This window comes from Camelus bactrianus, chromosome 3 (genome assembly GCF_048773025.1).
Source record: "Camelus bactrianus isolate YW-2024 breed Bactrian camel chromosome 3, ASM4877302v1, whole genome shotgun sequence".
In the NCBI taxonomy this organism is placed as follows: Eukaryota; Metazoa; Chordata; class Mammalia; order Artiodactyla; family Camelidae; genus Camelus; species Camelus bactrianus.
In genome coordinates this window covers 95,088,651-95,103,299 of record NC_133541.1, presented here as the reverse complement: position 1 = coordinate 95,103,299, position 14,649 = coordinate 95,088,651, and the positions used below count along the sequence as shown (strand labels likewise).

The window sequence follows — 14,649 nt, the reverse complement described above, 5'->3', positions numbered from 1 at the left end:
AACAGGAGTTTTCAATTGTGGAAAGATTTTAAGATGCAAATTCAATTTCCTTAAACTTATTTAATAAATATGGAGATACCCAGATTTGCTATTTCTCCTGTTTTGGTAATTTGCATCTTTCAACGAATTTATCTATTCCATCAAAGTTGCTGGTTTTTATTGGCGTAACATTGCTTATCATGTTCCCTTGTTAATCATTTAAAAGTTTATAAGATCTATGGTGATATCCCCTTTATCATTTCTTGTATTGGTGATTTGTATTTCCTTTTTCTTGGTAAGTCTAGCTAGAGGTTTATCAATTTTATTAGTTTCTTTGCAGAACTAACTTTTGGATTTATTGATAATTTTTATTGTTTTCTTCCCCTATTTTATTGATTTATGTTCTTTTCTTTACCATTTCATTCCTCTGTTTATTTTGGATTTAATTTGCTGTCTGTGACATTGTTTGTCCCCTGTTCATCTTTGTCCTCTGTTCTTGACACAGAGCTCCCAAAACCTTAATAATTTCCTGAGTGATAGGAATGAGAGGAGCATCTTTTGTTATTCATAATTAATCCCTTTCAACTATACCTGAGTTTATGCTAATGAGGTATTAAGTGTCATATCTTTACTCATTTTCAGTCTACTAGTTTTATCAATTGATGAGGGAGGAATATTAAAATCTTCAACTGTAATTAAAGATTTGTTTGTTTCTCCTTTCAGTTCTATTAGTAGTTGCTTTATGCATTTTGAAGCTTTGTTATTAGGTGAATATATATTTAGGGCTATTATATTTCTGATGAAACAGACCTTTCCTGCTATCTAGTGTCTGAAAATGGATGTTTTGTATGTTTTTTTTTTTCAGTCTTATTATTGTTTAAGGTAAGACCATACCTATTACTCCATCATGGCTGGAACTAGAAGTTCAGTTAAAGAGCTCTGGAAGTGGAGATCTAGTCACTATTGTGAATAAGGAAGAACTTTTAGAGTCATTAATAAAAGTTCTAGCTCTGTCTTATATAACATGTCCCTGGTTGATTTTTTGCTGTCTTAGTTCAAGACTATCCCTAAGGATATGGATGGATATGTGGACAGGAATTTATAGGAATTACAGGAATTGCCATACTTTCTGTTGTTGTTCTTGTTCTGGTTAGTATAATGATCATTTTTTCCTGTGAACTCTTTGCCAATAGCATGAAAGTTTGAAATGTGAAAGTATGAAGTTTGCCAATGAAATGTAGTTGGATATAATTGGATAGGATGAATAGTTTACTGGCTGATAATGGTTGTCAAAAGGAATTAGTCAGGAAAATGTATTTGAGTTGTATTTCTGGTCTGTTTTCATTTTCCAAATATGACTCTAACTTATAAATACTTGTTACAGAACACTTTTTTAAGCAAATGGTTGACATAGTGAGTTGCTGATATCAAAACTGAAAATGCTCCATGGTGGCTAGAACATGATGACATTAGGTTGGAGCTCAGAGGATTTTTAACATAAGATACGGTCCTGATTCCTGTGTTTAAATTGTTTCTATTCCATTCCTGTATTCCTTTCATCAACTCTGACCAAGGAGTGGGATTTCTAGAGCCTGAGTAACAATAGTTTGCAGTGTAGTTTCAGTGCCTACTAAGGCCACAAATGTGGTAGTCTGCTGATGCAGAGGCAACATTTTCATTAAATTCAAGAGTAAGAAAGTCATTATCTTTTAAACACATAATTCTATACACAGAAACAAGCTATACCAGTACACAGGAATGCCAAGAAGACATTAGCTAAATATAGAATTATACAGCTGCCCAAAGTGTAAATTAAAGGGCCCTAAATGGAAATTGGGTCAGGTTACAAAAACTAGCAGGATTGTACAGGGAAACTGTCAAGAAATCTTAGGTGATGTGGGAGCCCTAAGTTATAAGATGATACAACAGGAAAGCATTCTTTTCATTTTAATAAAAGGCAAAAGGATATAAACAAATAAAATATCCTACTATCCTGCTAACCTCCTATCTGCCTACCTTCTCTTCCCACAGAGGTAGAGAAAACTGATACTGATGACTCTATAAAGGCAGATAATTATAATAGTTTTTTTTTCTTTTTTGGAAAAGTAACCCTGAGGTCATATAACCATAAGTATGCACTTATGATGGATGAGATAGAAGCCAAACTAAAAGAGGAAAGCTGTGGTCTATTCACACTTGTCTAATATATTGTCACACCCTCTAGGATTGCTAAGAAATAGTTACAATTGATTAGTTATAAGTTGTTATTTGGGAAACTTCTCAGAGAGCAGACAAACATAGCACACTTCTTTCAAATGTCATTTGCAAAAGAACAGATTTATTCACCTTAAGGTTGGATACCTAGAAAGAATCACCAGACAGTTAACTTACAGTCATCTGGAGGAACAGTACATAATAATCATTATGAATTTATTTTATCTGGCTAGTTGCTCTTAATAATAGCTTAATGGGCCCTGTAACAAAGGGAAAGCAGGTTTTTGTAGTTCAAGTAATCAACAAGCATTTGGGCTCTGTTCTTTTCTGTCTACACTCCCTCGGTGAGCTCATCTAGATGCGTGGCCTTAAATACCATTTATTTTCTTATTATTCTCAATTCTCTCTCTCTGACCTGGACTTAACTGCTTAACTCCAGATGCAGATTTCCAATTGCCCATTCAAAATCTCCACCAAAACGTATAATAGGTATCTCAAACTTAGCAGTTCCAAAATTAAGGTCCTAATCTCCTCCGCACTTCCTCCTACTCCTCCATGTTTCCCCATCTTAGTTAAGGACAACTTCATTTCTTCTGTTTGCTCAGGAGAAAAGTATTAGAGTAATCCTTGACCTCTCTCTTCCTCTCTACATCTCTAACCTACATCCTTTCAGCTCTACCTTCAAAGTATGTTCAGGATTTGACACTTTTTACCCCTCTGTTGCTCTTCACAACATTTCTTGCCTGAATTTTGTAGTGGTCGTCTGTTAACTGATCTCTCTGCTTTAACCCTTGTTTAACCTTCAGTTTCTTATCAATTCACTGCCTAGGTGTTCTTAAAATATAAAACAGATGATGTTACTGCTCTATATAAAACCCCAAATGCTTCTTACTTCACTCAGAGTAAAAGCCACAGGCATTACAATAACATACACGACCCTACGCAGTATACCTCTACCCTCTCTTTGACCCTATTTGCTGCTTCTCCCCCTATTACTCATTCTGTTCCAGGCCCACTGGCCTCCTTGTTGTTCCAAGCTATGCTTCTGCCTCAGAACCTTTGTTTTTTTCTGTTTCCTCTGCTGAGTAATAATATCTTTCCTCAGGTGACTGCATGATGCCCTCCTTTACCTCCTTCTTGTTCAATACAACCTTCTTACTGGTTTTTACTCACATATGAAGCTTTCTCTACTACATTACTGAAGATGGAAATTTTCCCTATTCCTATTCCCCTTTCCTATTTTACTTCTTTATACAACATTTCCCTCTGACAACCTATATAATTTACTTATTTTGTGTACTAATGGTCTCCCTCCAACAAAATATGAACTACATGAGGACAAGGATTTAGTGTTTTGTTCATTGCTATATTCCCCAGCATAGAATAGTGCCTAGCATATAATGACACCCAATAACACTTGCTTTCTGAATGAATGAATTTATTAAACACCCTACATAGAATTCAGTTGAAAAAAAGGAGAAGAAGAAAATACAGAATAGTTTTATTGGTGTGGTAGAATGTGCTCTCTATGGCATGCTAATATTCATTGTTCAAGTGGCTGAACAAGGAATGAATAGCAGTCATTCAGCATGGAGTTTAAAGGTGAAGGAGATCAAGTGAACTTACAGTTTGTTAGTATTTTAATTAAGGAACTGAAAATTGATTACATTTAGAAAACTGAAGGGTGCATGTTAGGAATAGAATTCAGAGGAATCTCAGGTAAGTTAGAAAATTTTTCTCTCAAAATTTAGAAAGAGACAAGGAAATTCAGTCTCCTTCGAGCAAGGAAATGCTCTGCAAAGTAAGTTACAGTATATGGGTCAAATTTTTAGGTTCTCCACCTGAAGTCACCACATTTCTGTTTCTTTAGCTACTGTGTGTCAGGAGAGCAGGCAAGTCCTAAATTAGTATATCTAGTACTTGCCCTAGAGTGAGAAATTGTGTAATTACTGTCTCAGTGTTATGCAGATCTCTCCATGAAGTCTCTTGGCTTAGAAAAAGTGAAATGATTTCTTTGCTTAATTGAATTGTATTGAAAGAATAAACAATCTGTGCAATGTATAACTCAAAGAGGTAAATAAAATGAACTTTGCTTCATATTGACTTTCAAACTAACTTTAGGTAAATGTTCTCACTCTTCACAATTAGCTTTCATTCAATGGATAGCAGGATATAGATTGCAGGTATCCAGTGGCTATTATGTAGTCTGTAAGTCCCTCTTGCCAGAGTAAAGATGATTCCTAAATTCTCTTTGAAGTCAGATAGTCCTAACCTCCTCCAGAGGGAGCTCAGTATCCAGCATTTTCAGGACATGGAGCCAGTCTCTGCCCTGGTCTAACAAACAGGACAAGCCGTTTATTTCCCTGTAAAACTGAACTGGTGTATGAAGATGGGGTACTAACACAGCATTGTTTTTGCTTTAAATCATTGGTTTTTGCTGCCTTAGATGAGAGATGTAATAAAGATCCGTGGTAGGACTTGCGTTTCCTCAGATGAAAGACTCCAGAGTCTTAGGAATTTCAAACCAAGCCCGAGATTATTTATATACATTTCAAGCAGCATCTCCTGGGCGTCTCTGAGTAATTTCTTTGTGGCTACTAATTATCACATTGAACAGTACTATTACAATGTTTAAAGCATCTGATGCCTCATGAAAAACCTTAAAAAACAGACTTATTATGGAATAATCTGCCATCAGTACTCTTTTTTGGATTTTTGTCTGATAGATTTGAGTTTGGAAATTTAGTTCCTTTAGTTGCTATCCTTCAAACAGAATATCTAGTGGTATCAGACTATTTTTTGAAACTATACCTGTGAACTCCTGGGGCTTCTTTCTTTTTAAAAGTATTTGTTGAATAAACATTCAATTTTTATTAAAAGCCATATAGTATAATAGAGTCCAGATTGTTAACAGATTGCCTGAACTAGAATCATGGTTTTTACCACTTTTTTACTGAGGAGTATGTATGTGGTGCTTTGTTGCCTCTGTTTTACCAGTTGGAAAATTTGGACAAGAATAGCTTATCTCTTAGAGATACTGTGAGGACTTACTGAGATAAGATTTAATACACACAGGGCATAGTAAATTTGTACTGGTGAAATTTAGTTGTCCACATGGCCTGTGGAGTCTCCTTCAAAGATGCAGAATTATGACCTTTAATTTTAGTTAAATTTTAGGTCTAGAGGTACCCTTTACCCTTGTTGTATACTGTCTGTGAAATTCTGAGGGAACCTGTGCCATGCTCTTCATTTGTTTAGATATGAAGACAGCATGGGTGACAGATACATCACATATCTGCTCTGCATGTATAAAATGTTCCATTAATACAAGAATAAACATGGCATTTAGAGTTTCAGAAAAGAAAACTGTTTAATATGTCTCCTTTTGAAGTTTGAAGAAAATTAATCTCTGCAGACTCAGTAGCACTTTTTAGAGTTGTGTCACGTCAAAAGGGAGATACTAATATTGAAGTTATGTTCTATTCTGGAAAAACTAAGTCTAGACCAGCAGTTTCTATTTTTTTATCTTTTGAAGCTACATTGAAATTTTCTCAAGAGTCTTTGTGCATTAGTGGAGCACCTAAGGTGATGGCTGTGTTAGGGTGCTGAGAAGATGACTTACTGATTAATGTAGGGAGATGCAGGTTTTACGGAGCCTGAAGCTTTTCAATTTGAGAGCCCTTTTTTGGGAAAAAGAATACAAAATTACAACTGCAAAATTGCTAATCTGTTTTCATGGCCTTGGAAGGAGCCTGTACAAGGGAGGGGGCTACACTGGCTTCTTGGCAAATGTACCTCTGCTGATGGAATTGTCATTACTTGATTCTCTGTGGCCACTGGAAGTCATGCAGAGAAGTGGATTACCGCAGCAGCAGTGGCAGTTGAATTGGCAATCAATGAGGTCAAGCTTTGAAATCTATTTGGTATATATTCATGTGATGATTAAGAGAGCTGGCTCCAATCCTTAGGCCAAGTGGAGTTGTTATAAGTGGAAGGGCTTACAACTGTAGCTCAGTGGGTTGCTGCTGTGTGGCACTCATTTCCTTTCATTTGGAAGAAGGAACATAGAATACCGTCACAGTGATAGGAAGCACCCTGATGCATTTAAGAACTTGAAGGATAAATTTTGAAAAAAAAAAAAAACTTGAAGAATAAAATTAAAATTTAATCTATTAAATATTGTCTGGTGTCTGTTTTCACCACAGTAAGAAAACTTTACTTTTGTTGGGCACCAGTTACCTCCTAATTGTCAAATTCAGTGGCTTTCTTTAAGTCTTCATTTTCCTGATTTTCTGTCACATTTGACACTATGAATCGTCTTTTCCTTCTGGAAACACTCTCATCTTTTTGTTGCATCTTTGTTTTCTTCTCATCTCCAAACAATTTTTTGCTCTACTGATAATTTATCTTTACACCTATTTCCCCATCAGCATTCTCTGAGGTTTAGTTTTTAAGCCCTCCACTCTTCCCTGCTTCCTTGAGAGAAGTGTGCGGCTCTTTTAGCTTGACTACCACCCCTGGGGTATTTGAGGGTATTACTGCAAGGTTTGTAGTTCTGACACTGACACTAATCTGCTAATATTTCCACTTTATCATTTTGTTGTTTCTTCAAACTTATATCTAAACTGGATTAATTTTTCCCCAAACCATCTTTCTCTTCCCTCCTAGATTTTCTTATTTCTAAAAGTGGTATCATGGTTCTCCCTGGCCTGAAACTTGGCATCAACTTCATTTTTTTGTTTCAAAATATCTGATAGCCTTCCAGGCATTAGGTCTACTTGACTCATTCTTTCTAGCACACTTTGATCCTATCACATTGTATTAATTTTTCATTCTTAAGTTATATAGCCTCTCTAGGACTCTTCCCATGCCAGGTGATCTATTTTTCCTCTTGACTATCATTTTTATTGTTTATCCTATGTATACTATATATAAACAAATATTATATGTTACACATCCTGCTTTGTGATGCTAGCTGCCTCTTAATTTATATCTTTGTACCTTTATACCCTACCCCTAGTACCTTCATATAATTAGGTACCTTGATATATATGGAACAAATAACTTAAATTCCAAGTGGCCTTGGTAGTTTAGAGGCTTGCTGAAGAATCAGTGAATGATATTAAAAATGATCAGTAAGAATCTGAGGCATAGATGTCACTGAGCAAGCTGTCAAAAGAAATCTTGGTTTAGCAGTTAGTAGTGTCATACTGCCGTTCTGCTTTAAAACTTTAGAGCACTGAAAATTCTGTTTGCCTTTGGGGAGATATAGTTGAAGTCTTCCTGAAGTTTCAGCCTTCTTAGATCAAAAGCAATTCTACTTTTTCACTTTTGGTGATATTTGTACTAGATATCTGACAATACATGTGCTGGATATCCTGAACAGTTCCAATTGTAAAATCTCTCATCAGTGGCCAAAAGGTACTATTGGTTTAGAGCCTGGGTTTTAGCAGGTAACTCAGATGAAAGCAGATAAAGTCTAGGATGTAAGCAAAGTGGGAAGTTGTATTGGAAATTGCACATAAAGCTGAGTCCTTAAAAATTATAACCCTGAGTAAAGAGTGAATTAGGCAAAATCTACTCCTCAAAGAGAGATTGTAGAGAAATTTGTCTGTCTTGTCCTTGGCTCTAGATGGAAAAAAACACAAACTAACAACCTTTCTCCTGAGAATTCACATCCATCCTTCATACAGGTTTGGTGTCAGAATTCACTCTACACATGCGATCCCCCAAAACCCAAGATTAGAATGTGGTTTAAAGTGCTACTGTATTAATAATAAAACCAGTTGCCTAGCAGAAGCAAACACAAACACTCTCTGGAGGAATGCACTTTAAATGAGGGTCTTAAAGAATTCCCACAGATACATTTACTGTGAATATGGGCTCACTGTTAAAAATCACAAGCAAAGAATAAGCCAACATGAATGAGAGTTTACAGAAATAGCAAACAGACTCAAACCTGCTAAGACTTAATAATTAAACTTGTCAGATACGTAATATACTGAAGCTTATTTACCATACGTAAAGAAATAAAGAGAGTATTGACTGTATGATTCAAAACAAAAAACTATCAAAAATAACTGGGTAGGTTTGGAAAAAGAGCATAATAGAATACCCATGTAGAAATAAAAGCATAATAATTGAAATTAGGATCTTAGTGGATTGATCAAATAGTAATTATATAGAGCTGAAGGGAGAATTAGTGAATGGAAAAATATATCTAAAGAAATTACCCAGAGTACATCCTAGGGAGACAAAAAGGTGGAAAAAATAAAATCGAAGTTAAGAGATGTATGTGAAGTATGAGAAAGTCTAACATATGGCTAATTAGATTTCTAAAAGGAAGAAATAGAAGGAATGAGAGTGGGAAATAGTCAAAGAAATAATAGCTGATAATTTTCCAGAATTGATTAAAAAAAAACAAACCCAAGAATCCTCAGATGCAGGAATCCCAGTGAATCATAAGACTAAAATGAAACCCACTCTCAGATACATCATCATGAAAGCATAGAACACCAAGAAGTGAAAAAATTAAAAGCAGTCAGAGTAGATGGATCACTATAAATGAATGTCAGGTACAGTGACAACTGACTTCTCAACAGCACAATGGAAGTCATAAGACAGCTGGAATAATATCTTCAAAGGATGAGGAGAAAATAGCTGTAAACTTGGAATACTGAGGCAGATTAATTAATAGTCATCTCCAAATATCTGTTTTCTGCTTCTTTTGTAATGAAATCCTTAATTTTTAACTGAGCACGTGAATACCTGGAATAAAAACTACTTTTCCCAGCTTTCTTTACAGTTAGGATTATCAGAGAAGTAGTGAAAGTAGTAATTTGTATTAAATTGTAACAAGTCAAAGGTTTTGCTTTATTGCTGTCAATTTCTAAGCTTTCTACAATTTCTGCATCACAGAACAGGGAGGAAGTGATTCAAGGAGAGGCTGCCACTTTTGGTGAGTTGATGAGGTAGAAATATAAGCTTGGGGAGGTCAAGGTGGCTAGAGTTTGCAAGGCTCAAATACCAGAGAAGAGAGAACTATGTAGAGAAGGAACTTAGAAATCTGCATGGGTTCCCCTCCAGTCTTTGGCTGAGTACTAATCTGCATGTGCTGCTTTCATACAATATCTAAAGTGAAATGAAAATTCACTGAAATGAGTCCAAAGCAAATTAGATACTGTAGAAGAAAATATCAGAAGCTTTAAGACATGGCAATAGAAACCATCCAAAATGAAGCACAGAGGAAGATTGAAATAAAATGAAACAAAACTGAAATAAAAACAAAATGACTCTGGGATAGTATTAATCAGCCTAACATACATGTAATTGTATTCCTAGAAATAGAGAGGAAAGGGCAGAAAAAATATTTGAAGAAAGAATGGTTGATATGTTTTCAAATGCATTGAGGAGTATAAATCCTCAGGTCCAGGAAGGTCAGTAAACCCCCAAGCAGGTGAACTAGCAAGTCACAACTGGGAACTGATATATCTGAAATATATAGTAAATTCCTAAAAGAAAACAACAAGAAAAAACCAACATATCCCCCAAAGTGAGCAAAGGACAGAATGAGATATTTCATAAAAGCAGGAAGATGAATGGCCAGTAACATAAGAGCTTCATTACTAAGCAGAGAAATGTAAATTAATACCACAGATGCCGGTTCTCAGTCTCACCAATTTGGCAAAAACTAATTGTCAACACCAAGTGTTTGTGAAGATACGGAGTAATAGGGTCTCTTATTCACTGCTGGTGGGAGTGAACATTGGGACAGTCACTTTAGAAAATCTGACATTATCTAGTAAAGTTGTAGACGGGCACACTCTATACCCCACTGTTCCTGTTTACCCTAGAGAAAGTCTTGCACATGGACTTCAGGAGATAAGTATAAGGATGTTCTAGCAGTGTTGTTTGTTAAAGCAAAAATTGGAAACAAGCCAAAAGTCCTTCAACAACAGACTGGATAAATAGAGAGATAATTAATACACACAGAGTGAAAGTGAATGACCTACAATTTTATGCATCAACATTAATAAAATCTCACCAACATCTTTCATCAAAAAAGCAAATCACACTATGATTCCACGTGTATAAGTTAAAAACCAGGGAGGACGGTAATAACTCAGTGGTAGAGCACATATTTAGCATGCACAAGGTCCTGGGTTCTATCCCCAGTACCTTCATAATAAAATAAAACAAAATAAAATAAATAAAATAAGAAACATGCAAAACTGTATCTCAAAATACACAATATATGATTAGATTATAAAGAAAGGCAGGAATAACAAACACAAAATTCAGGATAGCAGTTCTGTCTGCTAGGAATGTGATCAGAGAGAGTACCTGGAGCCTCAGTGGTCCTAGTAATGTTAGGTTTCTTGAGTCACTTGGATTCAAGGGAGTTTGTTTTATTATTATTCTTTAAATATGCTAATTATTTTGTCAGAATTATTTTCAGTATAAAAATATTTTAACAAAAAAAGAAATTCTTATAAATTAAGAGTGGGGTGGAGATGGATATTAAAGTCAGCACAAGAAGAGCAGGACTCCTGTAGAACATCCCTATGGATGATTATTCACTTTGTTTTATTTTTTATTTTTAATTTGTATGTGTATTTTTATTGTGAAACATTTTAGAAATATAAAAATGTATAGAGAATAATATAATAATCACTTATGCATCCATGACCTCATGTAAAACTTTACAAAAATAGTTGAAACCACTTGTGTAACCCTCCCCAATTACATTCCCTTTCCTGCATCGCCAGTAATCACAGTTATGAAATTTGTATCTGGCATGTCCAGATACAAATGCCTAATTTTATGTATGTACCCTTAAAACTTTGTATCATGTAGTTTGTATTGTATTGTTTAGCATGTTTGGCATTTTACATAAATGGTATCACTCAGTACATGTCCTCCTGCAACTTATTTTTCCCCAGCTTCTTTTTTTTTTTAATGTTTGTCCATGTTGATATGCAGGATTCTTTACATCCAGTTTAAATTTATGTTTCCAATGCTTCAAAATTTAAAGAAACCTTTTGTTACAGGAAATTTCAAATATATACAAGAGTAGATATGCATGATACATGATCCCCCATGTACTCATCACCCAGATTTAACAATTACTAACATATGGAGAATTTTGTTTCATCTATTCCCCCACTCATTTCCCCACTTCTTGTATTATTTTGGAGCAAATCCTAGACATCAACATAATTCTTCCCTAAATATTTCAAAATGTATATCTAAAAGCTAAGTCTTAGTGGGGAGGGTATAATTCAGTGGTAGAGTGTGTGCTTAACATGCACAAGGTCCTGGGTTAAATTCCCACTACCTCCATTAAAAATAAATAAATAAGTAAACCTAATTACTCCCTCCCCCGTGAAAGTTAGCAAAATAAATAAGTAAATAAGCTGTCTTCTTTTTTATAAATAAAAGACATAATTATGTCCTTAAAACTTAAGTTTCTTAATAGCATCAAATATCTAATCACTGTTCAAAGTCCATGTTTCTCATATTTTTACATTCTGTTTGTATCAAGTCTCTCTTTTAATTTTCTTAAATTACTGATGGGCTGCCTGTGCAAGGCATTGAATGAAGTTCTGTTGAAGATGTGTGGGGCTGAAAATCTTACTCTGAGTTTAGGGCAGCTTTCTCACTCCATTGTTGGGGTGAGATTCTAAACTTCTTCAGGTGGCTTATGGAAACCAACAGTCATTTCCATAGATGCCTAGTTTGTTCATCACTGATAATCATTTAATTCTGTGATAATGTTTTTTGTCCTTCCTATAGACCCTGCGTAAAGAACTTTTGTAATGTATCTTCCTTCTTAGATGGTTATGCAGTTACTCAATATTTACCGTTTCATGCGAGATATAAATAATACTTCTTTGTTTACTAAAATTCATCCTAAGCAAATACTTATTTCCATCATCCTACCATCCTTGTTTTTCCTTGAAACTGAAGAAGAGTGTGGGATTAGACAAAAGAATGAGGTTATGGCCAAATGAGATAAGGTACCTGGAAGTAGACTGTAACCTGTAAGGTGCTATACACGTGGTCATTTTTATAGAATAGGTAGCCCTCATCTCTCACTTTTGTACTCATTATACTTCCAACTTCTCCTTAGTTCACCTGTCTTTTTTGGTTTTGGTTTGGTTTGGGGGGTAATTAGATTTTATTTATGTATTCATTCGTTTATTTAACAGAAATACCGAGTATCAAACCCATGATGTTGTGGATGGTAAGCATGCACTCTATCACTGAGCCATACCGTCTTCCCCTCACCTGTCTTATGTTTAGGCTCTTATGCATCATTTGGGCTATTGTAGCCAAGCAACCTCTGCCAGGTCTAAGGTGCAGTCTTCAAAGTGTTGCTCTTATTGTTGGCCCAGTGGTACTTATGTGACAAGTTGAATATTTGACTCTTTGAGGGTAAAAATAAAAATTGTTGGCAGTAGGAAAATGAGGCTGCTGATGCTAAGGATTAGAAATGTCACTCTCATGAATGTAATAGCATCAAAACAAAGATGCTCCTTAGGGGTGCTAAGAAGTTGCTAATTAATCTTTAGCCTCATCTGGAGTTACTTACCTGCTAGATGACATATTCAATTGTGATGAAAAGGAAAAAAGAAAGAATATCTGTAAGTGCTGGAAATATAATGTTTGATACTAGGAATAAAATGTGAGATGTAATAGGGATTTTTATAATATTTTTAGCTCTCTGGGAATGAACTGTCCTTTAAACATTTAAAATGTATGTTTGACCATACATTTGACTTTTGAATGTTTTCAGAAACATGAAACTGCCTGTAGTTGAATAAAGTTTCCTCTCCCACAGTTACCCACAGAGATAGAACTCTGGAGATAAAGAGAAGAAACCAGCCTAGCCTTGCCTATGACAGTAGTGCTCAGCCAGCCTAGAGGGAAGGGCAGGAGGAGAAAGGGGAGGGGGTGAGCTCTGTCCAGGAGAACAAGCCATTCCTCTTTCTTTGGCAGCCCAGAGCAATTATTTCATAAGGAGTCATCTTGATGTTATGTGCCCAGTTCACATTCTTAAAATATTCTGCCCAGCTACATTGTTTCCTGTTGAGTAGGCATTGTAGGTGTCATCTTCTGGTATTTGACTGAGGCAGGAACCTGAGCAGTCTCACTTGAAGTCTTGTTGACACTGAGAACCTGGCATTGACTTAAGGCATCATTTATTGCAAGACAGAGGATTTCTTCAACAGTTAGGTCAGCCAGCTTCCTGCACCTAAAACTCAATGATAGTCATTGACCTCGTGGTCTTGATAATCTGTAGGCAGGGGTAGAGGATGCAGCACGGACTTGTAGCCTTCACTATGTGTTCTGCCCTCGAATTACAAGTACACCAAGAATACACATCACAATTGCATCATCAGGAGGAGGAGGCTAGAAGTGCTTCTAGCCCTACGCCATACTTAGGTCCAGCACTTTGTGCTTATTTTTTGGCAAAAGCTTTGGGAGCAGAGGAAGTCATAGTCTGATCATTATCATTTGACAACATCACTGATACTACTTTTCCCTTGATAATCCCCTAAGCTCGGCTATGTTCAATTATATTTCACTGTATTTACTCTCAAGAGGTAAATTCTGTTAGCTGAAGGGGAAATGGTCACAGTCCTTGGGGGAAAATGTAGCTCATACTTTGAGATTATCCTGTAAAAGAGAACCTTAGGGAAACAGTATCATAATAATGATAATGAGCCACAGCTTTATTTAAACATTAGTGAATTGTATTTGAGTTGCCAATATCTGTTTGCTAACTAGATTGTAAGCAGTTGTATGGCAAAGAACCAAGTTTTCTTCATCTTTTATTCCCTATGGCACTTAGTACATGGTGGGGATTCAGTAAAGTACAGCAGAGAAGATACGTGTAGTAGTAGTAGTAGTAGTAGTAGTAGTAGTAGTAGTAGTAGTAGTAGTGGTAGTAGTAGTAGTAATAATAGTAATAGTAATAGTAATAGTAATAATAATAATAATAATAATAATAATAATAATAATAATAATAATAATAATAATAATAATAATACAAGGCGGAAAGTAGTTAGTGCTGAAAAGAGGTATGCATGATATGTGGGATCCAAGGAGAGACAGAACTGGGGGAACTTAAAGTGCTTCAAGGGGTGGTGTCTCTTGACAGACAGATGGACCTTAGCAGTCTGAAATAAGGGCTGTCATATGTTGGATGTTTATTATGTGCCAGACACTGTGCTAAGCATTTTACATGCTAATCCAACCAAATCCTCCCAGCAACTCTGTGAGAAAGGTACTATCATTTTCCCCATTCTAGAGCTGAATAAACGTATGGCTCAGGCAGATTAAGTGATTTTTATCAAATTCCCACAGCTGGAAGGTGACAGAGCCAGGATTCCATCTAGTCTGACATGAAAGGTACGCTCTTAAACACTGGGCTACTTGTCCCTTATTCTA

The 14,649-nt window shown here is 35.7% G+C and overlaps 1 protein-coding gene across 20 annotated transcripts in view; it reads left to right on the top strand.

Moving 5' to 3' along the window:
* Window positions 1–14,649, top strand: part of CDKL3 (cyclin dependent kinase like 3) — an 85,555-nt gene that overhangs the window by 40,933 nt on the left and 29,973 nt on the right. The window contains exon 14 of one of the 20 annotated variants that reach the window (XM_045507910.2): window positions 845–1,089. The exons of 18 other annotated variants lie outside the window; for them this stretch is intronic. In XM_045507910.2, the coding sequence (XP_045363866.2) occupies window positions 845–860 (16 nt within the window). In that variant the 3' untranslated portion in view covers window positions 861–1,089. Of the gene's footprint in view, window positions 1–844; window positions 1,090–14,649 lie in introns of those variants that run through there. One more of the 20 variants, XM_045507919.2, reaches the window with a different exon arrangement.